Source organism: Gorilla gorilla, chromosome 1 (assembly GCF_029281585.2).
Source record: "Gorilla gorilla gorilla isolate KB3781 chromosome 1, NHGRI_mGorGor1-v2.1_pri, whole genome shotgun sequence".
In the NCBI taxonomy this organism is placed as follows: domain Eukaryota; kingdom Metazoa; phylum Chordata; class Mammalia; order Primates; family Hominidae; genus Gorilla; species Gorilla gorilla.
The window spans coordinates 178,093,854-178,121,640 of record NC_073224.2 but is presented as its reverse complement, the minus strand read 5'-3'; the positions used below and the strand labels follow the sequence as shown (position 1 = coordinate 178,121,640).

General features: G+C 40.2%; 1 protein-coding gene across 8 annotated transcripts in view; it reads left to right on the top strand.

The window, feature by feature from the left end:
- The window catches only part of PATJ (PATJ crumbs cell polarity complex component), a 415,136-nt gene that overhangs the window by 126,264 nt on the left and 261,085 nt on the right, over positions 1-27,787 (top strand). For all 8 annotated transcript variants that reach the window (XM_055362067.2, XM_063698171.1, XM_055362138.2 and 5 more), the window contains 2 exons: positions 7,648-7,771; positions 16,653-16,824. In XM_055362067.2, coding sequence (XP_055218042.2) covers positions 7,648-7,771; positions 16,653-16,824 — 296 coding nt within the window. The remainder of the gene's footprint in view (positions 1-7,647; positions 7,772-16,652; positions 16,825-27,787) is intronic.

The following is a 27,787-nucleotide window of genomic DNA, read 5'->3' as shown; positions in this document are numbered from 1 at the left end:
TGAAACAGTCAAATGTATATTTATAATATTTACTCTGGAAGTTTACTTAAACATTCATATTTTAAAATCTGTAATTTTTTTTTTTTTTTTTTTTTTTTTTTGCCAATTCTCACGCAGGCTGTAAAGGTAACCTCTATAGGCTCCCCAAACCAGCAGACTATTTCAGCCCGAATGTTTCTTGCCTAAACAGTATTTTATTTTCTTTAAGTAATTATATGTGCTTTCTTAAGGTATTGGCTCTTTTCCTCCCTTCCACAGTGATGAACACTTAACACCCGTTGATCAGGATGGGCTTGAATATTTGCCCCCATTGTATTGCTGATGGACCCTTGTGATAATTTATCTAATAATATTATCTAATATTATAAGCTCTGAGAAGATTTTAAAAACACATTCAAATCGCTTACAAATATGTAATTCCCAATACTCTTCTAGAGGGTGCCCTCCCAAAGGGTGAAGGAACATTATTATTTCTGTCTTGGTTGTAATATCCATTTGGGGCTATAGATGTCAGCTATATTTGTGGAGGGCAAGTGGTACCTAACTACTTCAAACTTTATCTTTCTCTTCCACCCTCATACTTCATTTTAGCTGAAGAGTAAAAACACTAAAGGTCTATAGATCTGGGTTTTTTTTAGTTATAGTAAAATACACACAACACACAATTTACCATTTTAATCATTTTTAGGTATATAGTTCAGTGGCATTAAGTACATGTACATTTTTGTGTAAACATGGCCACCATGTCGCTACAGATCTTATCATCCCACACTGAAACTCTACTCATTAAACAATAATCTGATCTTTCTCCTCTCTCTCTATCCCCTGCCAACCAACCACTATTTTATTTTCTATCTCTAAGAATTTGACTATACTAAAGCAACTGAAAAAAGTGGAGTGGTACAATATTTTTCTTTTGTGTCTGGCTCTTTCACTTAGTGTAATGTCTTTGAGATTCATCCATGTTGTAGAATATGTCAGAATTTCCTCCCTTTTTAAAGTTGAATAGGCCGGGCATGGTGGCTCATGCCTGTAATCCTAGCACTTTGGGAGGCCAAGGTGGGTGGATCACTTCAGGTCAGGAATTCGAGACCAGCCTGGCCAACATGGTGAAACCCCATCTCTACTAAAAATAGAAAAATTAGCCAGGCGTGGTGGCGCATGCCTGTGGTTCCAGCTACTCGGGAGGCTGGGCCAGGAGAATCGCTTCAAACTGGGAGGCAGAGTTTGCAGTGAACTGAGATTGTGCCACTGCACTCCAGCCTGGGCAACAGAGAGAGACTCCGTCTCAAAAAAAAAAGTTGAATAAAATATTTCCTTATAGATATATGTCTCGGAGAAAAAACTTCTCCTCTACCCTCTATTTTGTGCCTGGGAGAGTGCAAATTAAACTGACATAAGGCATTAACAGGAGAATAAAGGTTTATTTATACACACATGAACGCAACAAAAGAAGCAGCAAGCTCACTAAGTGATTAAAGTTAGAGCTTACATAGGTAACAGGGGGAAAGGGAGGACAGAAAAAGCTTCTATGAGAAGAACAACTAGGTTTGTTTAGGAAAGACAAACGGGTTTTTAGGAGAACAAATGGAGATAACATTTTTTATTATGTTGATAATTTTTTAAATGCAGGGCCACTGATCCTTCTGTTTGCTTATTGCCATTCCTCAAGAGGGCATTTATGGTAGCTTACTCTCAATCTTCCTGGGGGTCGACCCACCTCAAGAGGGAATGTTTGATAGCCTCATTTCCTAGAACTTGCTGCTTAGTCACATAAGGGAAGCTCTGAGAAGGCTTTTTTCTGCATCTGTTAAATCTAAAGTATCTTTAGTTTATAATAATCTTCATACTGAAGCCAGATAGTCCCCTGAGCCCTTTGTGGGACTTGTGACAGAGGTGCCCTGTTTACTCAGCCCACTGCTCTCCTCGAGGGAGGGAGTGTGTGAGTGAACAAGGTGGGAACTGGAGTACATGCATGCTGGAACCAGGTGACTGCTTTGGCACTGGCAAGAGTAAACTCCACTCACTCAGACCTGCAGCATTCACCCTCGTGGGAGGGGAGCGCTCAGGTGAGCGGGTGCAGGAGCCTGGGCAAGCGCTTTTGGGTACTGGCAGGAGCAAATTCTGTGCAGGCCCAGTGGCAGCATCTAGGGGAGGTGCGTGCAACCCCCGAAGCCCCAGTGGGCGTGTTACAGTGATCTTTTAGCTCTGCCATCTGCGGACGGCTTAAGTGTTAACAGTTCAGTGGGCCCTCTGCCTTTTCACATGAGGCGGCTGCCCTCTGCCAGCGAGGGCAAAGGGCCAGTGTGACAGTCTTTTGTATCCACACTTGTGGCTCCTGAGCGCTTTCTGGTATCCAGGAAAAATGAGGCTGCACGAACAAATTGAAGGATGGTAAATGCGGGGATTTTATTGCCAATAAAGTGGCTCTCAGTGGGAAGGGGAGCTGCAAGGGAGATGGGGAGGTGGGTAGGTAATCTTCCCCAGAAGTCCAGCCATCTCTGGCTGGATTATTCTCCAGAGTTTCACCATCAAGCTGTCCCTCTAAAGTCAAGCTGCTTTTCTCTGACGTCCAGCTGTAGTCCCTGACATCCAGCTGCTTCTTCTCTCTGCCAGCTGAGTCTAGGGTCTTTATAGGCACAGGATAGAGCAGGGCGAGGGCATGGGTGGTTTAGGAAAAGGTAACATTTGAGCAGGAAAACAGGGTTAGAAGTTCTCAGTTGGGGCCATGGTTTTAGGCTTGAGGGTGGGGTTTTGTCAGGGACCTGCCCTTAAATTTCTCTGCCTCCTGTCACTATCAGTACCAACTCTGAGGTTCCTATAGGTCCCCACCATATATACCACATTTTGTTTTTCCATTCATCTGTTGATGGATATTTAGGTTGTTTCTACCTTTGGCCATTGCAAATAACGGTGTTATGAACATTGGTATATAAATATCTGTTGAAATCCCTGCTTTCAGTTCTTTTTAGTATATACTCAGCAGTGGAATTGCTGGATCATATGCTAATTCTATATTTAATTTTTGGGGAGCTATACTGTTTTCTACAGCAAGCAGCTGCACCAGTTTATATTTCCATTAGCAAAGCACAAGGTTTCAAATTTCTCCACAGTCTCTCCAACACTTGTTTGTTGGCTTTTTGTTTGCTTCTTAGGAGTATAAAGTGCTATCTTATGTTTTGTTTTGCATTATCCTAACAATTAGTGATATTGAGCATCCTTTCATGTGCTTATTTGGCCATCTTTATGTATTCTTTGGAGAAATGTCTGTTCAAGTCCTTTGTCCATTTTTTAAAGATTTTTTTTTTTTTTGCCTGAGGGTTATTTACCTAAGAATAATTCTGTGTTCTTATTTTCTTCTCTTTTTAGAAAAAAAATCTTCTCTATTTAAAAAAAAAAAACCAGAAAAAAGAAATTCATGTTTATTTAATTTATTTTTTATTTTTTTTGAGATGGAGTTTCACTCTTGTTGCTCAGGCTGAAGTGCAATGGTGCAGTCTTGGCTCACCGCAACCTCTGCCACCCAGGTTCAAGCGATTCTCCTGCCTCAGCCTCCCAAGTAGGTGGGATTACAGGCATGCGCCACCATGCCTGGATAATTTTTTGTATATATACATATATGTGTATATATATACACATATATATACACATATATGTATATATACACATATATGTGTATATATACACACATATATACACATATATGTGTATATATACACATAAATGTATATACACATATATACATATATATGTGTATATATGTGTGTATATATACACATGTGTGTATATATACACATATATACACATGTGTGTATATATACACATATATACACATATATGTATATATGTGTGTGTATATATATGTGTATATATGTGTGTATATGTGTAGATATACGTGTATATATACTTGTGTATATGTATATACATATATATACGTGTGTGTGTGTGTGTGTATATATATATATATATGTTTTTTTTTTTTTTTTTTTTTTTTGAGATGGAATCTCACTCTGTCACCCAAGCTGGAGTGCAGTGGTGTGATCTCGGCTCACTGCAGCCTCCGTCTCCTGGGTTCAAGCAATTCTCCTACCTCAGCCTTCCGAGTAGCTGGTATTACAGGCGCCCACCACCACACCCAGCTAATTTTTGCATTTTTTAGTAGAGATGGGATTTCACCACATTGGCCAGGCTGGTCTCAAACTCCTGACCTCAGGCTATCCGCCCACCCTGGCCTCCCAAAGTGCTGGGATTACAAGCGTGAGCCACCAAGCCTGGCTTTTTTTTTTTTGTATTTTTAGTAGAGATGGGGTTTCGCCATGTTGGTCAGGCTGGTCTTGAACTCCCGACCTCAAGTGGTCCACCCACCTCGGCCTCCCAAAGTGCTGGGATTACAGGCTTGAGCCACTGCTACCAGCCAGAAATTCCTATTTATAAATATCTCACCTATCATACCCAATGTATTGAAATCCCAGATTTGGATATCAATTTTCTTCTTCATTTACTATTAACAGAATTACCATTAACTTTGTTTAAGAAGTCCAAATGGCCCCAAATTACAACCTTCTTCTTTTTAACTGCTCAGTTCCTTCCAAATCCTCACTCTTTTCTGTAAGAAGTTCTTGCTTATTTTATTCTAGACAACTATGTAGTCAGATCCCCTTTCTTACCCCTATTTAATATTTGAGTTGAATTCTGTGTTCCTTAGGCTCCATTAGGTATCTGATATAGTTACATACTTACCCAAGGCGAGCAAAAATCACCTGGTGACCATGAAGCAGACCATCTGGAGGCAAAACTCCTTATCTGAGGAATGTAGATGTATAATGAAAAGAGCAAAGATCACCTGGTGGTCATCAACCATGGCATCCAGAGGCAAAACTCCTTATCTGAGGAATTTAGAAGCAATTAGACTTCCCTGTTATCTAAAGCCAGCATCTGGTTACCAGGCTGCTTTCCCAAAAATTTATAAGTAGCTAGAATTTCTATATATCTCCTGAATGCATGCATATCGAAACTCATTGTGCAGCCTTTGCTGACATCAAGGCACCAACGTGTCTACAAATGTGATCAATCTATCATGACCTGCAAAACTAATAGGGTCCAAATTACCCTTAGGCTCCTGCTTTAAGGTCTATAAATACCCCTAAGGAAAATCCACGGAGGCCCACTCAGTCCTCTCTTGCTGAAGCGCCCCACTACAGTGTTCTTTCTGTCTAATAAAACTTGACTTTTCAAGCCTGTGCTGTTGTCAGTAAATTCGCTTTACTACCTGCATGCCAGTCACTTTCTGTTGCTGGGGCTCTGCTACCTTGCCCAGCATTACCAAATTCATAATCTACTTTGCAAAGCTGGAAGTATTTTGTATATTGGCTTATGAATGATCCTTCTCTTATCATTGAAGTCTGACCACTTTACAGAAAAAGTAGACCATTTTCAAAACAAAATTCACATTTTGTTTTGAACAACCAAAATTCCAGCAATAAAGAATAACATAGTGTTATTCACCTTAAATGAATTATGGTACATCCCTAAGGTGGCTATAAAATAGTCATTTAAATTTGTACTGATAAAATTTTTTATTTTTATTATTTATTTATTTATAAAGACAGGGTCTCACTCTTTTGCCCAGGCTGGAGTGTCATGATCACAGCTCACTGCAACCTCACCCTCCCAGGCTCAGGCTATCCTCCCACCTCAGCCTCCTGAGTAGCTGGGACTGCAGGCACACACCGCTATGCCTGGCTAGTTTTTGTAATTTTTTTGTAGAGATGGGGTTTCGCCATGTTGACCAGCTCATCTCAAACTCCTGGCCTTAAGTGATCTACACATTTCGGCCTCCCAAAGTGCTGGGATTATAGGCATGAGCCACTGCACCTGGCCGTAAAATTTTTTAAAATATAAAAAGATACTTAAAGTGAAAATATGATGTTTTCTATCATAGTCTGTTTGGCCTGCTATAACAAGATACCATTAACTGGGTAGCTTATAAACAAAACAGATTTATTTCTCACAGTTATGAAGGCTGGGAAGTCCAAGATGAAGGTGTCCACACATTTGGTGTCTGGTGATGTTAGAGGTAGGAGGCGGACAAAGGCCTAGGCAGATTGGGAAGGGTCCCTGGAGAATCTCTGACCTCCCCTACAAGTGTTTACACCACATGTTTTGTACAGATAAGGGAACCTGCACAGGGAGTTTGCCTAGGCATGCCCACAGCAGGCTGGAGACCCATGCACCGGGGGGGAATGGGGTGGAGCCACCAGTAATTTGTGTCTTATGCAGGGGAGGAGCCTGGCCTCTTCAGCTGCTGTGGGGTGGCCCAGGTATTCAATTTGGGATGTGAAAATCTGCTTGCAGGACCCCCTCTCTTTGCTGAGAGCTTTCTTTTTGCTTAAAAATTCCACCCTCCTCACTCTTCAATGTGTCCGTGTGCCTAATTCTTCCTGATTGTGAGACAAGAACCCAGATTAGCTGAGTTAAGGAGCAAAAATTCTGCATCAGTGAGGGCCCCCTTTCTGGTTCATAAATGTCATCCTTTAGCTGTGTCCTCACAGGGTGGAAGAGTGGAATGAGCTCCCTTGGGCCTATATTTATTTATTTATTTATTTATTTATTTATTTATTTATTTTTGAGACAGTGCCTCTCTGTCACTCAGGCTGGAGTGCAATGGCCTGTTCTCAGCTCACTGCAACTTCTGCCTCCCAGATTCAAGTGGTTCTCCTCAGCCTCCCAAGTAGCTGGGATTACAGCCATGCACCACCATGCCTGGCTAATTTTTGTATTTTTAGTAGAGACAGGATTTCCCCATGTTGGCTGGGCTGGTCTCAAATGCCTGGTTCAAGTGATCCACCTGCCTTGGCCTCCCAAAGTGTTGGGATTACAGGTGTGAGCCACCACACCTGGCCCCTTGGGCCTATTTTATAAAGGCACTACTAATCCCATTCACCAGGGCTCTGCCCTCATAACTCTATCACCCCACAAAAGTTCCCACTTCTAAATATCTTCACCTTGGGGGTTAGGATTTTAACATATGAATTTGCAGGGTCAGGGGAAACATAAATATTTTAGCATTCTGGAAGATTGTGACTTTGGAAAACCAAAAAAAACATGTATATAAAAGCAAGATGGGAGGAAAATGCAGTTAAGTTATCAACAGCACTTATCTGTAGGTTTTAGGTTTTAGGTTTGGTAACTAGGTATTCACCAGGCAGATAAGAGTGCTAACAAACGCTTATAGATATGAAAATTTATCACATATTTTGGAGTCAGCAAGGAAGCTATTTATTTGTAGATATCAGAGCAACACAATCCAGGAGGCTGTGTGTATCAGCAGTTGACCTTGCTTGACTTGATAGATCTTTTATTCCTCTACCTTGGTAAATGTTTATTTAAATCCACTTATTAATGCTTATAAAGCAGTTTTTTTGGTTAAAAATCCAAGTTTTAGAATAAACAGATTTTACTAGCCTATACTCTTGCAGATATTGTTACCAGCATTTGTTACTGCTTACAACAGTATAAACCATTACTTGAGAATGCCTGTTTGCAAGGCCAATTTTCCACTATCATTATTACTTGGCTTGATCAACTGTGCAGTAATACATTTTTTTCATAAAGTACTAATGCATTTCTATTTTTCTTCCTCTCAAGATGAAAGAAAATTTTGTCATGGAGTCCCTACCATCTGTACCATCAACTGAAGGAAATAGTCAACAAGGCAGATTTGACGACCTGGAAAATCTTAGTTCATTAGCAAAAACTAGTCTGGATTTAGGTTTGTGACTTTTGTTTCTCATAAACACAAATTACATTATTTTGCAAGCTTTCAGTTTTATGTTTGTATACATGAATTTCACTGTCATATTTTTATTCATTATGATGTTTTGAATTTACATCTGCTTAATAATTAATCTGCTTCAGAATTACCTGAAAGAATAAACATGCCTTAGATTTCAACTTAGAGTTTTCAGATTCTGTTTTTTGAGAGGGCTACATTTTCTCTGCCTCATGTTGCATTTTATTAGCAGTATGGATTGAAACTCAGACTAGAACCTTACACCAAATCTGAAATAAGTCTTTACTAATATATATTAAAGTCTCTGATGCTCTTAAGTAATATTGCTAGCTCATTTAATGGGACTGTTAAATATTAATAAAGAGAGGCATATTTTAAACATTTATGAAACATTTTTATAGCCATATATTACAGTCAATTTTAGTACATTAATAACTTAGTTTCCATTAAAGAATTCTAAAAGTATAGTGCCTCTCCCTGCTGCCCCTCAATATCGATTCTTATATATGTTTGAAAAGTTGACTTTAAAAAAAGAATTTTTCTTCATCTAACACTAAAATATTGAATGTCATTATAAAATTGACATCCCTAGGGAGATTGTTAAATGCTTTCATAGCACTGGGATTTATAGAGCCATTGTTGAGGATTTATGCTGTCCTTCACTTGTTATGACTACTTATAAGTCTTTCTCTGTGTTGTATAGTAATATGTTGTAAGGGGAGAGAGGGCTGTAGAAAGTGATGTAACAGTTTTATATGAGATTAGGATTCTATTAAGTAAATTCTAAAAAATGGAATACTTAAGGGTAAAAATTGAAGGCATCTCTGCGATGATAACATACAGTTTCCTGTGGGTCAAAACAGAGCATGGAAAAAAAAAGAGTATGAATACTTAATTTTAAATATCTAAGATTAGATGAATCTACCCAAGTTTTCAAGATCATGACTAGGAGAAAAATGGGACTTCCCAAAATAAAACTCTCCAGGTATATTGCTTTCTAAAATTCACCACATTTCTTATAGTTCTCTATTAAATAGTTGGAGAAGATGTATAGCACAAATGTTTGAGTAAATGAATAAATAGACCATATCTGTTTCATTACTATTAATACCATAGCAAACTTAGCACGATTTTGGACCAGATGAGTCTTTTGGTGGGGGTGGGGTACCCTGTACATTGTAGGATGCTTAGCAGCGTCCCTGTCTTCTAACCCTAGATGCCAGTGGCACACCCTGTCCCAGTAATGATGAAAATCAAAATGTCTCCAGATGTTGCCACATGTATACCGTATAAACCACTGGTTTATACTGTCAAGATCAAAAGAAATAGACTAGCTATATGGGCTGGTGTTTGGGTGGAGGAGCAGTGGAATAAGAGGCAGTCTTAGATTTATCTGCAGAACAATGAATTTAGAAATCATTGTTGAGAACCCCTGTGTAAAGAGATATTCTTGACCTTTTGGTTAATCCAAAATTGTGCATCTTTAAAAAGCATATACTCTTCATGGGTTATAAAACTAAACATTTAAATTTGCATAATTAATAATGTAATTATTGACATTATTGCATTGAGTAATACACTTAGTGTTACAAGATTTTGGAAGATTTCAGACAGAAGGCAGTTCTGTTTCCCAGGCTTTGCTCAAAGACTGGGTTGTGCCATTTGCAAATCCAAGATGATTTTGTGTTATTGTCAAGACTCAGTGCACATGCTTACTTGCAGGCCTGTCTCTTACCACACACTAAGCTTCAGGAGGGTGAGGACTGTATCTGATTATATTCACATAGTAGGTGCTCAAGAAATATTTACTGAATGAGGAAATGATGTACTGCTCACGTGGTTATTCAACAGCATATCAGTTCATTACTTTTTTTTTTTTCAGTTGCTAAGTTGTATAGTAACCCGATCTCTTCTCTACTTTGGATTCTGCTTGCCTTTATTTTGTTATTCCATTCTTGCATCTCATCAAATGTAGACCTTTAGAAAATTTCCCCCATTCCTCTCCTATAAGCATTAACTTCTGATATGGTTTGGCTCTGTGTCCCCACTCAAATCTCATGTTGAATCGTAATTCCTAGTATTGGGGAAGGGACTTGGTAGGAGGTGATTTTATCATGAGAGCAGATTTCCCCCATCTGTTCTCATGATAGGGAGTGAATTTTCAAGAGATCTGATGGTTTAAAAGTGTGTGGCACTTCCCCCTTTGCGCATGCTCTCTCTCTTTCCTACTGCCATGTGAAGACATGCGTGCTTCCCCTTCACCCTTCTGCCATGATTGTAAGTTTCCTGAGGGCTTCCTAGCCATGCCTCTTGTACAGCCTGTGGAACTGTGAGTCAATTAAACATGTTTTCTTTATAAATTACCCAGTCTCCGGTAGTTCTTTATGGCAGTGTAAGAGTGGATTAATACAACTTAAATCCTAGAGCATTTATTTTTTAAAAATCTCCCTGTTTTTCTAACCTCTGTACCCCTGTTATGACCATTACCTGACTACAGAGGCCCTACAGGACTCAATCTTTTTCATGGGCTCCTGGGTTTCTCTGTGCACTTGGTGGACAGCTCTGTAAAGTGTAACTGTGTGAAGTGCTGTGACAGGTGAGAAATGTGTGCCTGTGCACTGACAGGGTCCATGGAGGAGGCAGTGGGGCAGAGGGCACAGGTAGCCTTTGTGTGGAGCAATTCATGAAGTTTTAAACTGCACCAACCTAGGCAACTTAGTGGTGTAGTTTAACAGACTGCTTTTTCCAGTGTAGCTGGATGGGACATAGAGAACCAGTTTCCTGTTCTGAAAACTCTGGTTTTAGGCCATTCCTGCCTGAGCACCAGTCCTGCCCTGGTCCTTCCTCCTCAGTGTGGGGGAGGCAGACATCAGCAAAGCTGGAACAGTGGAGCAGTGCTTTGATTGTCATGTGGGAATGGAGGCCCTCAAGGATGGGAGCAAAGGGGAGTATGGGGATGGGGGAAGGGTAACTGAGACTTCCATTAATCCCACCTGAGCATGACAGTATTTTCACCCCATATCTGCAACATTGCCAACTGATTGGACCCTGATTCCAAAGTTTCTAGATGAAATGAAAAGCAGAAGTGGTAGTGAGTTTACCAGAAAATTTGTTCAAGATGAATGCATGGAAAGAGTTTCAGTGATGATTATAGGAAAAGTTTTAGGCTGGGTGTGGTGGCTCATACCTGCAATTCTAGCACTTTGGGAGGCCAAGGCAGGAGGATCACTTGAGTCCAGGAGTTCGAGACCAGCCTGGGCAACATAGGGAGACCCCATCTCTATTTAAAAAAAAAAAAAAAGTTTTAAAAGAGTATCTACAGTGCTTAGTCAGAGGTCATTTATGATTTTCTACTAAGGCAAGTACCCCAAATATACTATGAACTTATGGATTTTTTTTTTTTTTTGAGACGGGGTCTCACTGTGTCACCCATGCTGGAGTGCAGTGGCACAATCTCGGCTCACTGCAACCTCCTCCCAGGTTCAAGTGATTCTCCTGCCTCAGCCTCCTGAGTAGCTGGGATTACAGTCGTGTGCCACCACACCTGGCTAATTTTTTTGTATTTTTAGTAGAGACGGGGTTTCACCATGTTGGCTAGGCTGGTCTTGAACTCCTGACCTCGTGATCCGCCCACCTTGGCCTCCCAAAGTGTTGGGATTACAGGCGTGAGCCACCGCACCTGGCCAAATTTATGGACTTAAGGAAGACATTTGATGCACAATTCATCATATTCTTATAAACATGATAAAAACAATTGGCTGATAATTTATAATGAATTACTGGGGTATATCCTATGAGTGATTAATGGGTTTATGCCTGCATAGGTACAGGTCTCTAACATAGGCCATAGGACTCTATGCACAAGTTGCCTTGGTTATTCTTTTTCTCGGGAAATGGGGTAATGGCACAGATGGCATATTGGATAAATTCACACATTCCAGGAAATTGGGAAGGATTGTCAGTATGTTGGATGACAGAACTAAGATCCAAAGTGACCCTGACGATCTAGAATGAAGGCCTCCATCAAATAAGATAAAATATTTAAAAAGAAGAAAAGTTTGAAGCTGTGCTGTTTGGACCCAAAACCTAACTGCCCACTTCTAAGATGGGAGAGACGTTGTTTGTAATTTGGTTTTCCTATCATTGCAGAGTTCTCCGGTATGGTGAGAAGAAAAAATAAGGCTCACAGGACTTAGGGTTTTAGAATTTTTCCTTTTTTTTTTTTTTTTTTTCTGGAGCCCAGCTACTTCTGGGTCCCATTCTTTTGCTTGGTATATTGCTAAGCAACAGTGCTTTTTGTAGTGGCAAATCAAAATATTGGGAAAATTCCATCTTTTTCATGAAGCCTCCTCCTTATGCTGTTCCTCCTACCTAGAATGGTATTGCAGATTTTTATGGGACTGATTCCCTATCACCATCCAGGTTTTTGACTACTCCATCTATTTTTTTTTTCTTTTTCTTTTTAGACAGAGTCTCACTCTGTCACCCAGGCTGGAGTGCAGTGGTGTGATCTTGGCACACTGCAACCTCCACCTCCTGAGTTCAAGCTATTCTCCTGCCTCAGCCTCCTGAGTAGCTGGGATTACAGGCACACGCCACCACACCTGGCTAATTTTGTATTTTTAGTAGAGATGGGGTTTCATCATTCTGGCCAGGCTGATCTCAAGTGATCCACCCGCCTCAGCCTCCCAAAGTGCTGGGATTGCAGGCGTGAGCCACCACACCCGACCAGCTACTCACCTGTTTCTTTCTGTTCCTACCTGTTGCCTTATTTTCCTTCTTAGAACTTACCATATCCTGAAATCATACTGTGTTCATTCTGTATCTCTCTCCACTAGAATGCTAGCTCCCAAGAATAGGAACTTTGTCAGTTTTGTACACTTAGCTATCTCTAATGCCTAGAATAGTTCCTGGCAAGTAGTGGGTGCTCTATAAACATTTGTTAAATGAATTTGTGAATGCGTGAATGAAGAACAGCCACAGAATGTTGGATACACTTAAAGGTATTTTTGTAGCTTCAGCTTCTTCCCCCATTAGCCAAAGAAGTAAAATACTTAAGGTTTTGTGTCTTCTCACATTTATTTAATGGGAAACAAAACAAAATATAGAAGGCGCATTAGAACTTTTTTTCTTTGTTACATTTTCTAGGTTAAGCTCTACCAGATATTTTTTAAATCCGTAGAAGGTATGCAAACCAAAAAATAGATGTCCACAATCTTGATAAGAGCATACACTTGATTTCTTATCATTTGGATAAAAGCTATGTTATTATTACTCAACCCAGTACAACAGTATTTTATCATCTTACACGTGTTTGAGCTTTCAGTCATACTTTAATCACATAATGTGTGATATTTTAAATATTTTTTCTTCCAAGAACACAGTGTTCAAAGAAATACATTGCAGGAAAAACTGTTTTGGCCAGCACGGTGGCTCATGCCTGTAATCCCAACACTTTGGGAGGCCAAGGCGGGCAGATCACTTGAGGTCAGGAGTTCAAGACCAGCCTGGCCAACATGACAAAACCCTGTCTCTACTAAAAATACAAAAATTAGCCGGGCATGGTGGCACACACCTGTAATCTCAGCTACTCAGGTGCCTGAGGCAGGAGAATCGCTTGAACCTGGGAGGTGGAGGTTGCAGTGAGTCAAGATTGCACCACTGCACTCCAGCCTGGGTGACCAAGCGAGACCTTGTCTCAAAAATAAAATAAAATAAAATAAAATCTATCTACAAGGTACTGTGCAATGCATTGGGAAACCTAAGGCACTATTTGTTGTTCTGTATTTTCTAGAATTACAGACAGGGAAAAGCATCATGTTTGGAAAAGTTTAGCAAAACAGCTCAGTGCAGAGTGAAGAATACATAAGGCAGGTAGCGGAGACATTCAGGAGAGCCCAGCTGTGGGGACTTTGTGTGCCGGGAAGGACCCTGAATTTGACCTGTATGCTCAGAAGCCTTATCCTGGGGCCTGTGGGGGCAGCTTCCCAGGATCCATGAACCACAGTTAAAACAGTTTTTTGTTTTTTGTTTTTTTTTTTTTTGTGACAAAGTCTTGCTCTGTCACTCAGGCTGGAAGTGCAGTGGCATGATGTCGGCTCAGTGCAACCTCTGCCTCCCAGGTTCAAGAGATTCTCGTGCCTCAGCCACCTGAGTAGCTGGGATTACAGGTGTGTGCCACCACGCCTGGCTAATTTTTGTATTTTTAGTAGAGACGGGGTTTTACCATGTTGTCCAGGCTGGTCTCAAACTCCTGACCTCAGGTGATCCACCGACCTTGGCCTTCCAAAGTGCTGGGATTACAGGTGTGAGCTATCGCACCCAGCCCGCTCTTTAGGCTCTCCATTTACCTTGTTTGATTAAGCACAATTATTTTAGGCCTCCCATTTATATAATTTGAATAAATGGCATTCCCAAATCACTGAAGATGTTTAATCAGAAGTCTCAAAGCTCCTTTACGAGATGATCAAAGATAGACTTGTTCCATAGAATGGACCGTGGGATGCACAATAGATGCGACTTCCATTCTAACCATAACATTAGCTGTAGATTTCTATGTTTTTCTACTTCGGAAAACAGTATACTCATATTTTTTAAACTTAAAAACACATTGTTGGTTGGTGTATTAAGGAAGTACCATATTTACTTGTTCAGAAATATTTGCTAGTGCTTTCCGTATAAGAGTGCTGCTCTGGGGGTCATGAGAGTGGAGCAGTGAACAAAATAAAGTCGGCCCACATTCTGGTGGGGGCAGACAATAATAAATTAATGTATAATATGATAGGGTTCATGAGGGAAAATAAAGCAGTAAAAAGAAATAGAGACTGTTTGAGGAGGAGGCCTATTTTATATGGAGTGGTCCGGCTGACTGTTTTCGTAGGGTAACATTTGACTGACACGTGAGTAAAGTAAGCCAGCCCTGTGTGAAAACATTTGGGATATGGCTGAGAGAATAAGAAATGCAAAGTTCTTAAGGAGGTTATTTGCTAGGTGACAAAAAACAATTAAGTGTGTTCCTAGAGGATAAATAAGATAATGCAGATAAACAAAAAGTAGAAATAAGAAATTGTCTGCAGAGGTAATCGCGATTTGGTTTATAGTCTTCCAAATTTTTCCAGTTTGTATGAAACGCTACCTGTCTACCCTCATAACTGGGTCATATCAGCTTTCTCCCTCAACCCCAAATCTTCTGGGTTTCTTTTTCCTTTTGTTTTTGTTTTTGATACAAGGTCTCACTCTGTTGCCCAGGCTAGAGTACAGTGGCAACATCACTCCTCACTGTGATCATCCTCTCGGACTCTAGTGATCCTCCTGCCTCTCAGCCTTCCGAGTAGTTGAGATTACAGGTGTGCTCCACCAAGCCTGGCTAATGGAGTTTCACCATGTTGCCCAAGCCGGTCTTGAATTCTTGGGCTCAAGGAGTCCATCTGCCTCAGTCTCCCAGAGTGCTGGATCTACAGGCATGAGCACCTGCGCCTGGCCGATATTCTGCTTTTAAACAATAAACCATGATAACACAGCTTAACTTCCTCTCCATAGATAACCATGGTGTTGAATCCTATATATTATACCTTATGCATTATCTTTTTATAGTGTGTGTGTGAGGATGTGTATAGACAATATATGTGGACATACCCACACACATGTCTATATATGATAGTTATACTGTGCTTACTATATATACATGTTTCAACATATGATCTATTGTGGTGAGACTAAAGGAGCTTTCTTTAGTTTATTTGGGCAAATATAAGGAGAAAATACTAGCTTTTAATTTCTTAACATGATAATTGTATAATATGCTACCGGCAACTAGGAAGAACATAAGAAGTAAAGTCCAAAAATGTTGTCCCCACCATACTTCTCAAGCTTATTATGTGAACCTTTCTAAGTAGAAATCAAAATTAATTGCTAGGAAGTTTGTTGTAAATATTTAAATAAATTATGGCAATCTGTACCCTTTACCTGCTGGTAAAAAATTGGCAAAATTTCTTAACCTCAGTTTTCCTGTCTATAAAATATGGTTGATAGTGTCTTTTCTTTCTAACTCATAGTTTGATGTGAGAATTAAATGAACACGTATAGGCCAGGTGTGGCGGCTCACGCCTGTAATCTCAGCACTTTGGAAGGCTGAGGCAGGTGGATCACCTGAGGTCAGCAGTTCGAGACCAGCCTGGCCAACATGACAAAACCCTGTCTCTACTAAAAATACAAAAATTATTGTATTTTTGCATGTAACACCACACCTGTAGTCCCAGCTACTCAGGAGGCTGGGACAGGGAGAACTGTATGAATCCGGGAGACAGAGGTTGCAGTGAGCCAAGATCACGCCACTGCACTCCAGCCTGGGCAACAGAGAGAGACTCCGTCTCTTTAAAAAAAAAAAAAAAAAAAAAAAAAAAGAATGTAAAAGAATTCTGAAATTTATAAACAAAACCCTTTTAAAAATAGAAGTGATTTAATATGGTTTATTTGTTATTCTGTGGAGGTTTTTTTTTTTTTAAATCAGTGAAATGTCAGAGTACTTATTAGGAAAGCTTAAGCTGATAAGAGAAAATGTGTAGTAAGATTAGATTTTTTAGTAATATTAATATTGCATAAATGTCATTTTTTTTAGTGAGGCCACTGAAAATTGTAACCGACTTCTGTTGAACAATTCCTATATTCCTTCCTTCTTTATTTTTCACCATTGTACCTATCATCATCTGATATATTAAAGCCTTTATTTATTTACTTTAATATTTTCAGTCTCCTACCTGGAAGAGTCCCCTCCCATAGTAGGTGCCCATACCTAGTTGTTGAATGACTGAAGGAGAATGAGTGCCTCTTGTGTTCACTGTCATCTGGATTTGCTCTTCAGGCATGATCCCGAATGATGTCCAAGGTCCTAGCTTGCTCATTGACCTTCCTGTTGTGGCTCAAAGTAGGGAGCAAGAAGATTTGCCTTTATATCAACACCAAGCGACGCGAGTTATTTCCAAGGCCTCAGCATACACAGGAATGTTGTCTTCTAGATATGCCACTGATACATGGTATGATATCATTTCTCTTTGTTTTCACATTATAAAATAGTGGTTTTTTTTTTTGCTTAAAAAATGCGTGATTTTGGTAGAACGTTTGGAAAATACAGAAAAATATTATGAATAAAATCCACTATATTTGACAATTACTATGAGAATTTCATATACTTAAAATTTTGCCATATGTACAATTTTGTATCTTGCGGTGGTGCACAAAATGGATTACATAGAGTATCTGCTTAGAGAATGGGAGGTTAATTCAGAGTTTAACAACTCAAGCAAATGCACTTGAGGACAAATTAAAAGAAGACCAATCTAAGAGTGAGGAAATCTACAGGAATCCCTTGACTCATTACATGTTGAGTGTAAAAAGGGGTAGTTGAGGATGACTTGTGTTTTTGGACTAGGAAACTAGATAGATATGAGAAATTAGTGCTTCAATATAATATTATAGGAGCATGAACAGGTTGGAAGGGAAAATGATGAGTTCAGTTTGGAACATGTTGATGGTTAAAGTAGCCATAGAACAACAAAGTTAAATGGAATCAATTACATATGTGGGTCTGGGAATTAATGTTGAGGTCTGTCTGGACATGGGTAATTGGGAGCAAGATTAAGCGTAGGTGAAACTCTTGGATTTGAATGGTCATCAACATGAAGCTTAAACAATAAGGCAAGCATAGGGTCAAGATTGGAGTCCTGGCATAGGCATGAGCAAGGACTTCACATCTAAAACACCAAAAGCAATGGCAACAAAAGCCAAAATTGACAAATGGGATCTAATTAAACTAAAGAGCTTCTGCACAGCAAAAGAAACTACCATCAGAGTGAACAGGCAATCTACAAAATGGGAGAAAATTTTCACAACCTACTCATCTGACAAAGGGCTAATATCCAGAATCTACAATGAACTCAAACAAATTTACAAGAAAAAAACAAACAACCCCATCAAAAAGTGGGCAAAGGATACGAACAGACACTTCTCAAAAGAAGACATTTATGCAGCCAAAAGACACTAAAAAATGCTCATCATCACTGGCCATCAGAGAAATGCAAATCAAAACCACAATGAGATACCATCTCACACCAGTTAGAAAGGCGATCATTAAAAAGTCAGGAAACAACAGGTGCTGGAGAGGATGTGGAGAAGTGGGAATGCTTTTACACTGTTGGTGGGACTGTAAACTAGTTCAACCATTGTGGAAGTCAGTGTGGCGATTCCTCAGGGATTTAGAACTAGAAATACCATTTGACCCAGCCATCCCATTACTGGGTATATACCCAAAGGACTGTAAATCATGCTGCTATAAAGACACATGCACACGTATGTTTATTGCAGCACTATTCACAATAGCAAAGACTTGGAACCAACCCAAATGTCCAACAATGATAGACTGGATTAAGAAAATGTGGCACATATACACCATGGAATACTATGCATCCATAAAAAATGATGAGTTCATGTCCTTTGTAGGGACATGGATGAAATTGGAAATCATCATTCTCAGTAAACTATCGCAAGGACAAAAAACCAAACACTGCATGTTCTCACTCATAGATGGAAATTGAACAATGAGAACACATGGACACAGGAAGAGGAACATCACACTCTGGGGACTGTTGTGGGGTAGGGGGATGGGGGAGGGATAGCATTAGGAGATATACCTAATGCTAAATGACGAGTTAATGGGTGCAGCACACCAGCATGGCACATGTATACATATGTAACTAACCTGCACATTGTGCACATGTACCCTAAAACTTAAAGTATAATAATAAAAAAAAAAAAGATTGGAGTCCTGGAAAACAGCAATACTTAAGACATGAACAGAGGAAGAAAGGGGTGAGCTGGAATGAACAAAAGGTAGGAGAAAATTAGTGAACTAGATTGACTTAGAAATCAAAGGAAGAGAACATTTTAACAAAAATGTCCTCACAGGCTATGTTCACATGCTAATAGGGTCAGTATAGATAAGACAGAGAAGTTTTCCCGGGGCTTGGCCACATGGATGCCCTTGGTAAGCACTGAGCATTGTTAGTAGAGTAGATTTCAGAGAGTTGTGTATTGAGAATTGAACACAAGGTTAAAAATTGGACACAGAAAGAGCTGACTAGTGTTTTGAAAATCTTGGTCATGGGCTGGGCCTGGTGGCTTATGCCTGTAATCCCAGCAGTTTGGGAGGCTGAGGTGGGTAGATCACCTGAGGTCAGGAGTTCAAGACTAGCCTGGCCAACATGGTGAAACCTCATCTCTACTAAAAATACAAAAATTAGCCAGGCATGGTGGTGTGCACCTGTAACCCCAGCTACCCTGGTGGCTGAGGCAGGAGAATCACTTGAACCTGGGAGGTGGAGGTTGCAGTGAGCTGAGATCGTGCCACTGCACTCCAGCCTGGGCAACAGAGCAAGACCCCGTCTCAAAAAAAAAATTAGCCTGTTGTGATAGCATACACCCATAGTCCCAGCTACTAGGGAGGCTGAGGTGGGAGGACCGTTTAAGGCTGGAAGGTTGACGCAGCAGTGAGCTATAATTGTGCCACTGCACTCCAGCCTGGGTGACATAGCGAGACCCTGTCTCAAAAAAAAAAAAAATACATGTTACTTAGATAACTAGATGGTATTAATGTATCAAGGCAAGGGGAAAATATATATATATGTATATATATAATGTATATAAGACATACAACATTTATATTATATATTACTACATTCATATGTATATCAAACTGAAGAGAATTTTCTTTGCTTGTGGAATATGCAGATGCCATAAGGGGGGTGATTAAATATAGTCTGTGGAGATGGTGGAGGGAGGAGAGGACATTGCACACTTGGAATCACCTTGGATAGTTTGATAGGAGGAAGCTCACCTCCTCCACTGAGATAGGTGCCAGGAAGGAAAGGAAGGTCTGGATGTAGGTACTTTTTATAGCTTGAGAGCAGGAATCCAAAGAGATTCTTGTCCAGTGATGATGTTTGTTTGTTTCTGTCACTTAGGGAGAAGATTATTTACTACTAAGAGTGATGAAGTGCTAATAAAGTAGGCATTAAAAGGAGAGGTGTTGGAGCAGAGATTAGCTTTTGAAAGAGTGGTAGGAGAGTACCCACCTAGTGGTAGGGAGTTTTGAAAAATATTTACCCTCTTTTTCCAACACCCCAGGGAGTGAGAGAATGAGCTTCACCCACTTGAGTGTGGTATACTTGGCAGAGAACCAGAGCTGTTGAAGAGGAGGTTCAGAGAACGTTCAGTGAAGAGGTCAGGGTGTGGATAGATTTGTTTATAATTCTAGCAGATTCCATGCAGCATGATGGATGATGTGCCTGGCAGGTCTTGGGGTGCGGCGTGACAAAGGAAGCACATTTGAAGGAAAACCCAGAAAGGTGTGGCATTGTGAGTAGGGAGATAAGAAGTGCACAAAGGAGTTGGAGCTTTCAGCAAAACATAACAGGGATGACAGATAGGGTGGGCTTAATTGGCTTTAAACATTTTTATTAAAACCTTAATCCAAGTGTGATTTTTGTGTTGACATGGGAGATATCTTAGATTTAGATGATGTGCATTTCTCTGTTCAGCAACCTGAAATTTTACCCAGAGTTTTAGATAGAAACTTCATCAAAAGTTGTTCTCTGTGCTTCTGCATAGCCCATATCTGAGTGGAAGGAAGGGATACAGAAAGGCCCAACAGCTTTTCTACTCTGCAAAAGCCAGGCCGGTATGCAGAGGGAGAGTGCTGCCAGGCCCGGTGTCCTAATGTGATATCCGGTGCAGCCTCTGGGGGAACGCACGGTGATAAATAAGCAAAGGATTTGTTTCCTTAGGACAGATGCCTGGAAGTGGAGAAGTTAGAAACATATTTTATGGCTTTTTATTTAGTCAAAATTTTTTTCTTCTTTTTATTTTTGAGACAGGGTCTTACTCTGTTGCCCAGGCTGGAGTGCAGTGGGACCGTCTCAGCTCACTGCAACCTCCGCTTCCCAGGTTCACACCATCCTCCCACCTCAGCCTCCTGAGTAGCTGGGACTGCAGGCATGTGCCACCAAGCATAGCTAATTTTTGTACTTTTTTTTTTTCTTTTCGTAGAGATGGTGTTTCGCCATGTTGGCCAGGCTGGTCTGAAACTCCTGGGCTTAAGCAATCTGCCTGCCTCAGCCTCCCAAAGTGTTCAAATTATTTTTCCATTGTTTTTTAAATTTCTCTTTTGCTTAGTGTGAATAGTTGAATCTGGCAGAAGAATACAGAAATGAGACTGCTTCTCTAAACTGTAGAATTGTAACTGTAGAATGTGAAGAATCAGAAAAGATCTAAGCAAACTTCTAAGTCCACCCCTCCTTTCTTGGACAGAAGAGGAAGTGGAGCATCAGTTGTTCTTACTCAGTTTGACCCCAGCTTCAGAGAGGGAAGATATACTTTGTTCTTATCCCATTGCTTTTTCTTTCAAAATGAGTATTTCACAAGCTGATTTCTTATGCAGGCACGGGCATTGAAGGACTCCAACCTAACCTCGTCTTAGGAGATTAGTCTTGCACTTGAAAGTTGTTTTTTTGGCTTGCTATTGGAGATTTAGGGTATATTTAAATCCCAGCAGATTCCAGAAGAGTTCTTGTAAATCACATTCCTTCTTTTAATCTTTAAGGGTATGCCCCATGGAGTTAGGTTCATAGGTGAATATTTATTGCCACTCAGGAGCCTGCCTGAGTAATGCATAGATTACTTTAGATGGTAGTCTTTCAGAAAATCAGGGTGTCATGAAGTGCTAAATGGTATTTTACAGTTTCTTCCTTGCATTAATTTTTGTGTACGACCCAGCAGAGTTGTGTGTCTACATGCGTGTGAGTGCACCAAGGGTAAGTATCTAATGGTTGTGATGTTTTATCTACAGTGCACTTTTGCACTAACTTCTCCTTACCTTAGGAGGTAGGAGTGGTATTAAGAGGTCAGGTGCCCCTTGAAAGGAGAGATCTCTAGAAAGGGGACTGTGGGCAGGCAGGGTATTATTCTGTGGAAGGAATTCAGGTGTTCTGGTTCAGAGCACAGTAGTCCCTTCTTATCTTCAAGGGATATGTTCCAAGAACCCCACTGCGTGCCTGAAACCACAGACAGTACCAAGCCCTATATATACTATGTCTTTTCTGTACGTACATACCTATGATGAAGTTTAATTTATAAATTACATACAGTAAGAGATTAACAACAATGACTGGTAATCAAATAGATCAGTACTGCAGCAGTTGATCTGATAACTGAGATGGCTACTGAGTGACTTCTGCGCAGGCAGCATATATAGCGTATGGATATGCTGGGCAAAGAGATGATTCACATCCCAGGCTGGACAGCAAGATATTTCTTCATGCTACTCTGAATGGCATGCAATTTAAAACCTATGAATTGTTTATTTCTGAAATTTACCATTTAAGATTTTTGCCATTACTGCAGTTGACCACAGCTAACTGATACCAAGGAAAGCAAAACTGCAGAAAGCAAAACCTTAGCTGAGTGGAGGGGACTACTGTATCCTTCTTTGTTCCTAAGGTCACTTGAGATCGTGTTTTCAGACCTCGCCTGGTTTCAGTCTTTTTCTTCCTCATCTCGGTTATTTTTGGCTGTTTAAAGACCTATGGGTGCCCCTAGTGGGGGACATGGACATTTCTCAGACATTAGGAGGTCTGTGGTGTGGATGTATTATGAGTGATGTTCATATCTTTCTTCTGCTGTTCATACCTGTATGACCCTGAAAGGGTTTCCTTTGTATCTATCTTTTGTCACCTGTAAAGTAGGTAGTTCTGTAGATTGAATAAAAATTCATATAGGCCAGGCGTGGTGGCTCACGCCTGTAATCCCAGCACTTTATGTGGCCAAGGTGGGAGAATCGCTTGAGGCCAGGAGTTCAAGACGAGCCTGGGCAACATAGTGAAAACCTGCTGCTACAAAAAAATAAAAAGTAATCCTGATATGTTGGTGCATGCCTGTAGTCCTAACTACTCTGGGGGCCTAGGCAGGAAGATCTCTTGAGCCCAGCAGTTCGAGGTTATAGCAAGCTATGATTACACCACTGCACTCCAGCCTGGCAAACACAGTGAGACCTGGTCACTATTTTTTATTGTTTTTTTTTTCCTTCTTCTTCTTTGAGACAAGTTCTTGCTTTGTCACCCAATCTGGAGTGCAGTGGTGTGATCACAGCTCACTGCAGCCTTGACCTCCCAGGTTCAAGCAATCCTCCCACCTCAGCCTCCCAAATAGCTGGGATCACAGGCACCTGCCACCATGACTGGCTAATTTTTTTATTTTCTGTAGAGATGAGATCTCACTATGTTACCCAGGCTGGTCTAAACTCCTGGCCTCAAGCAATCCTCCCACCTTGGCCTCCCAAAGTGCTGGGATTACAAGTGTGAGCCATAGCACCTGGCCTATTATTTTTTTTAAAGTACATGTAAAACATTTATACAATTTTATTTGTCAACTAAAAGTCAATAAAGCTGGGAAAGGATGCATTTAACAGGCTTAATATGACAGCCTTGCCAATAGTAAACGTTTAATAGAAGGTTTGCAGTGATGTTGGTGGCAGTGACAATGATAGGCTCATGGGCCCTGACATATACCCAGGGTAGTATTCATTGTTGCTGGGTTTATTAAAAGACTCAAGGAGGTTGTTGATTAACAAAAAAAAAAAATGTAATAGGATCAAATCACAGTAAAGCAATGTGTCAGAGGCTGATGTCTGGGAGGATGGTGAACTTTAGAGGAAAGACATATTTAAAATGGAAAAAAAAAATCATAGATGTAATAGGATGCAAATGAGTAGAGATGGCTTCAGGTATTGGACACTTTGTTAGGAATAGTGGGAGGAGAAATAGGAGGCTAGGTGTCATAGTTGGGTAAAGGATTAACTAAGTTAATGTGATATTTTAAGCTCCCAACACAGTGCCTGGCATTTAGTGCCTTCTACATAAATGGTGGATATTTAATAGGTTTACATTTGAATTAAACTGCCAAAACTTACGTGTAAATTCAGAACATCAGGAGGAGATGGAGGAAAAGGGAGAGAATGAATATTTGCATTCCAGAGAGAGGGCTACTCTGGAGTGTGAGTTGGGAGAGAAAAGGGGGTGTTTGTGGGAGTCTATGGCCTCGAGCACGTGACACTTCTAGGTTCTTACAGTGCTGTTGCAGCGGTGGCCCACACTGCAGATGAAGGCGAATGTGAACAATTAGGACAAGAGGTACATAGAAATACTACACTAATGCCTTTGAAAATATAATTAGATCTTTGATTACTAATTCAGGCTCTACAGAAGGCCAGAAGAGACGTAATGTTCTGGAAGCAACTTACCCTGTATGGCTTGAACTTCTGTTTCTTAAGGAAGCTCTTAAACACCATTTTACATATTAATAAAATGCACACATTTTAAGGTACAGCCTACTAAGATATGTATACGTTCATGTAATGTACACTCCAATGAAGATAAGGAACATTTCCATCACCCAGAAAGTCCTCCTGCCCCTTTGTGTGTCTTGCACCAGGCAACCACTAATCTTATTTCTAATACTGTAAATTAGTTTTTCCTGTTTTAGAACACATGTATATGTAGTCATACAGTAGCTACTTTTTTTATGTCTACCTTCTTTTACTCAAGACAATGTCTGAATGTTAATGCAAGGGAATGCCTAATTCTTTATATACTGGTGTCAGGTAATAATTTGCTCTGCAACTTCAAAATCATGGCAGAACATCTGTACAAATAACCCTACTAGTTTAGAAGACACTAGTGCCCATTCTTTTTGGTTCCAGTTGCTCATATTCCCTGTGGTATATCATAGAATATTGCCATATAGAATGTGTATTTAAAGAGGAAAAAAAAATTGTGAGATTACTTAGTCACAATTGGAGCTCTCCCTGCTTCCATCATTTTTGGGTGCTGAGTTTACTTGACCTTCATACTGCTTAGTATGTAGAAATTTTATGTGAAATTAAGTACTACTGAAGAGGAAAGGTCACCTTGGCTGTCTGGAGTCATCAGATTTTGTATGATGAACATTTTATTTGCAAAGAGTTTGTATATCATGAAGTCTTACCATTAATATCCACTTGTTTGCTTGTGGGGTACTCTATCTCCACCCACCCCCCCAAATCTGTAAAGAATTATAACTTTAGGCGTTTGTGATAAAGGCCTGAAATAAAACACATTGTTTCAAATGGATGGTTAATTCCTTTGGGGAAAAATTTGGTTATAAATCTCTGGTTGAATGTAGGAGGCAAAAGTTCAGTTCATTTTTAAGACTTTATTTCTTTAAAGCAGTTTTTGGTTCACAGCAAAATTGAGAAGAAGGTACAGTGAGGATACCCCCTACCCCCACATGCATAGCCTCCCCTATTGTCAATATCACCCACCAGGGTGGCACGTTTGTTACAATTGATAATATTGATAAACTGACACATCATCTTCACCCAGAGTCCATAGTTTAGATTAGGTTTCACTCTTGGTGTTGTATGTTCTGTAGATTTGGAAAGTTCTGTTATTTTAAGATTTGAGTTTCTAACTGATTGAGCTATTGATCATACTTAGTGACAGTGCAAATTATAAAATTTGAGGTTAGAAATTCCTTGTTAAAGTTTCAAATATGTTTGTGCAAATTTACATCTTAATATGTACGTAAGAATATTTCACTTTCTCAGTTAAATTTAAATTTGGGTTAAAAGGTACATATGTTCATCAGTATAAAGTGACTACATTAATTTGTTTAATTGCTCATCTCCTGTGACTGTATTTCTGAAACTACTCACACTATCTAGATAAGCTTTCACAAGTTTTATCTCTCGTTAGGTATGAACTCATCTGAATAAAATGTGTGTATACTAAAACCTAGAAGAAAGGTAATATGCTCTGAGTTTCTTCCAACAGACTAATCATTTTGTGACACACTTTGTCAAAGAAATCTAAAATTGTTCATATTCTAGATAGAGTGGTTTCCCCCACCCCTTCTCCTAAATTGTATGTGAGAGTTGGCAATTTAGGAAATTTTTAGTTTTTACTTTTTAAAATTAAGAAACAAATAGTCCATACTGTTTGTTGAAGGTTGGTTTCCCTTCTATTTTAGGGTTTTTTTTTTTTCCCCCAATTAAAGAATTTAGGCCAGGTGTGGTGGCTCATGCCCATGATCCCAACACTTTGGGAGGCTGAGGCAGGAGGATTGCTTGAGTCCAGGTGTTTGAAACCAGTCTGGGCAACATAATGAGACCCCGTATCTACAAAAGGTAAAAAAATTAGCCGGGCATGGTAGTGCATGCCTGTGGTCCCAGCTACCTGGTGAGGCTGCAGTGAGCTGTGATTGTGCCACTGTACTCCAGCCTGGGTAACAGAGTGAAACTGCTCAAAAAGCAAAACAACAAAACGAGAAAAAAAAAAAAAAGTTAATGCCTATAATGATAGCATAAAGGTGTCATGGTGAAATGCTTGCCTTTTTTTTCCTTAATGCCTATATGATTTGGGGTACAGGAAAGTGGAAAATGGAGAGGAGGAAGGTTTGTATTGTTTTAGGTTTTGTTTTGAATCTTATTTCAGTTAATATTTAACAGAAGGCCGGGCACGTGGCTCATGCCTGTAATCCCAGCACTTTGGGAGGCTGAGGCGGGCAGATTAGCTGAGGTCAGGAGTTCAAGACCAGCCTGGCCAACATGGAGAAACCCCATCTCTACTAAAAATACAAAATTAGCTGGGCATGGTGGTGCATGCCTGTAATCCCAGCTACTAGGGAGGCTGAGGCAGGAGAATAGCTTGAACCTGGGAGGTGGAGGTTGCAGTAAGCCAAGATTGCGCCATTGCACTCCAGCCTGGGCAACAAGAGCGAAACTCTATCTCATTAAAAAAAAAAAAAACAGAGAATTCTAAAATACAGCAGAGCATGAAGATATTCCTTGCAGTAATGTCCGTATTATAAAAGACAAGGTACAATCTGATATGGGTTGGCTCTGTGTCTCTACCCAAATCTCATCTCAAATTGTAATCCCCATGTGTCAGGGGAGGGACCTCATGGGAGGTGATTGGATCATGGGGGCGGTTTCCCCATGCTGTTCTCATGATAGTGAGGGAGTTCTCACAAGATCTGATGATGTAAAAGTGGCAGTTTCCCCTACACTGTCTCTTTCCTGCCAACATGTAAGATGTGCCTTGCTTCCCCTTTGCCTTCCGCCATGATTTTAAGTTTCCTGAGGCCTCCACAGCCATGTGGAACTTTGAGTAAGTTAAACCTCTTTTCTTTACAAATTACCCAGTCTCAGGTAGTATCTTTATAGAGTGTGACAGCAGACTAACAGAATTGGTCCCAGCAGAGTGGAGTGCTGCTATAAAGATAACCTGAAAATGTAGAAGCGACTTTGAAACTGGCTAACAGGCAGAGGTTGGAATGATTTGGAGGGCTCAGAAGCTGACAGGAAGATGTGGGAAAGTTTGGAACTTCCTAGAGACTTGTTGAATACTTTTGACCAAATGCTGATAGTGATACGGACAATGAAGTCCAGGCTGAGTTGGTCTCAGATGGAGATGAGGAATTTATTGGGAAGTGGAGCAAAGGTCATTCTTGCTATGCTTTAGCAAAAAGACTGGCAGCATTTTGCCCCTGCCTTAGAGATCTGTGGAACTTTGAACTTGAGAGAGATGATTTAGGGTATCTGGCAGAAGAAATTTCTAAGCAGCAAAGCATTGAAGAGGTGACCTGGCTTGTGTTCACAAAGAGATGGTTTGAAATTGGAACTTATATTTAAAAGGGAAGCAGAGCATAAAGGTGTAGAAAATTTGCAGCCTGACCATGTGGTAGAAAAGAAAAACCCATTTTCTGGGGAGGAATTCAATTTGGCTGCAGAAATTTGCATAAGTAACAAGGTACTGAATGTTAATAGCCAAGATAATGGGGAAAATATCTCCAGGGCATGTCAGAAATCTTTGTGGCAGCCCCTCCCATCACAGTCCCAGAGGCCTAGGAGTG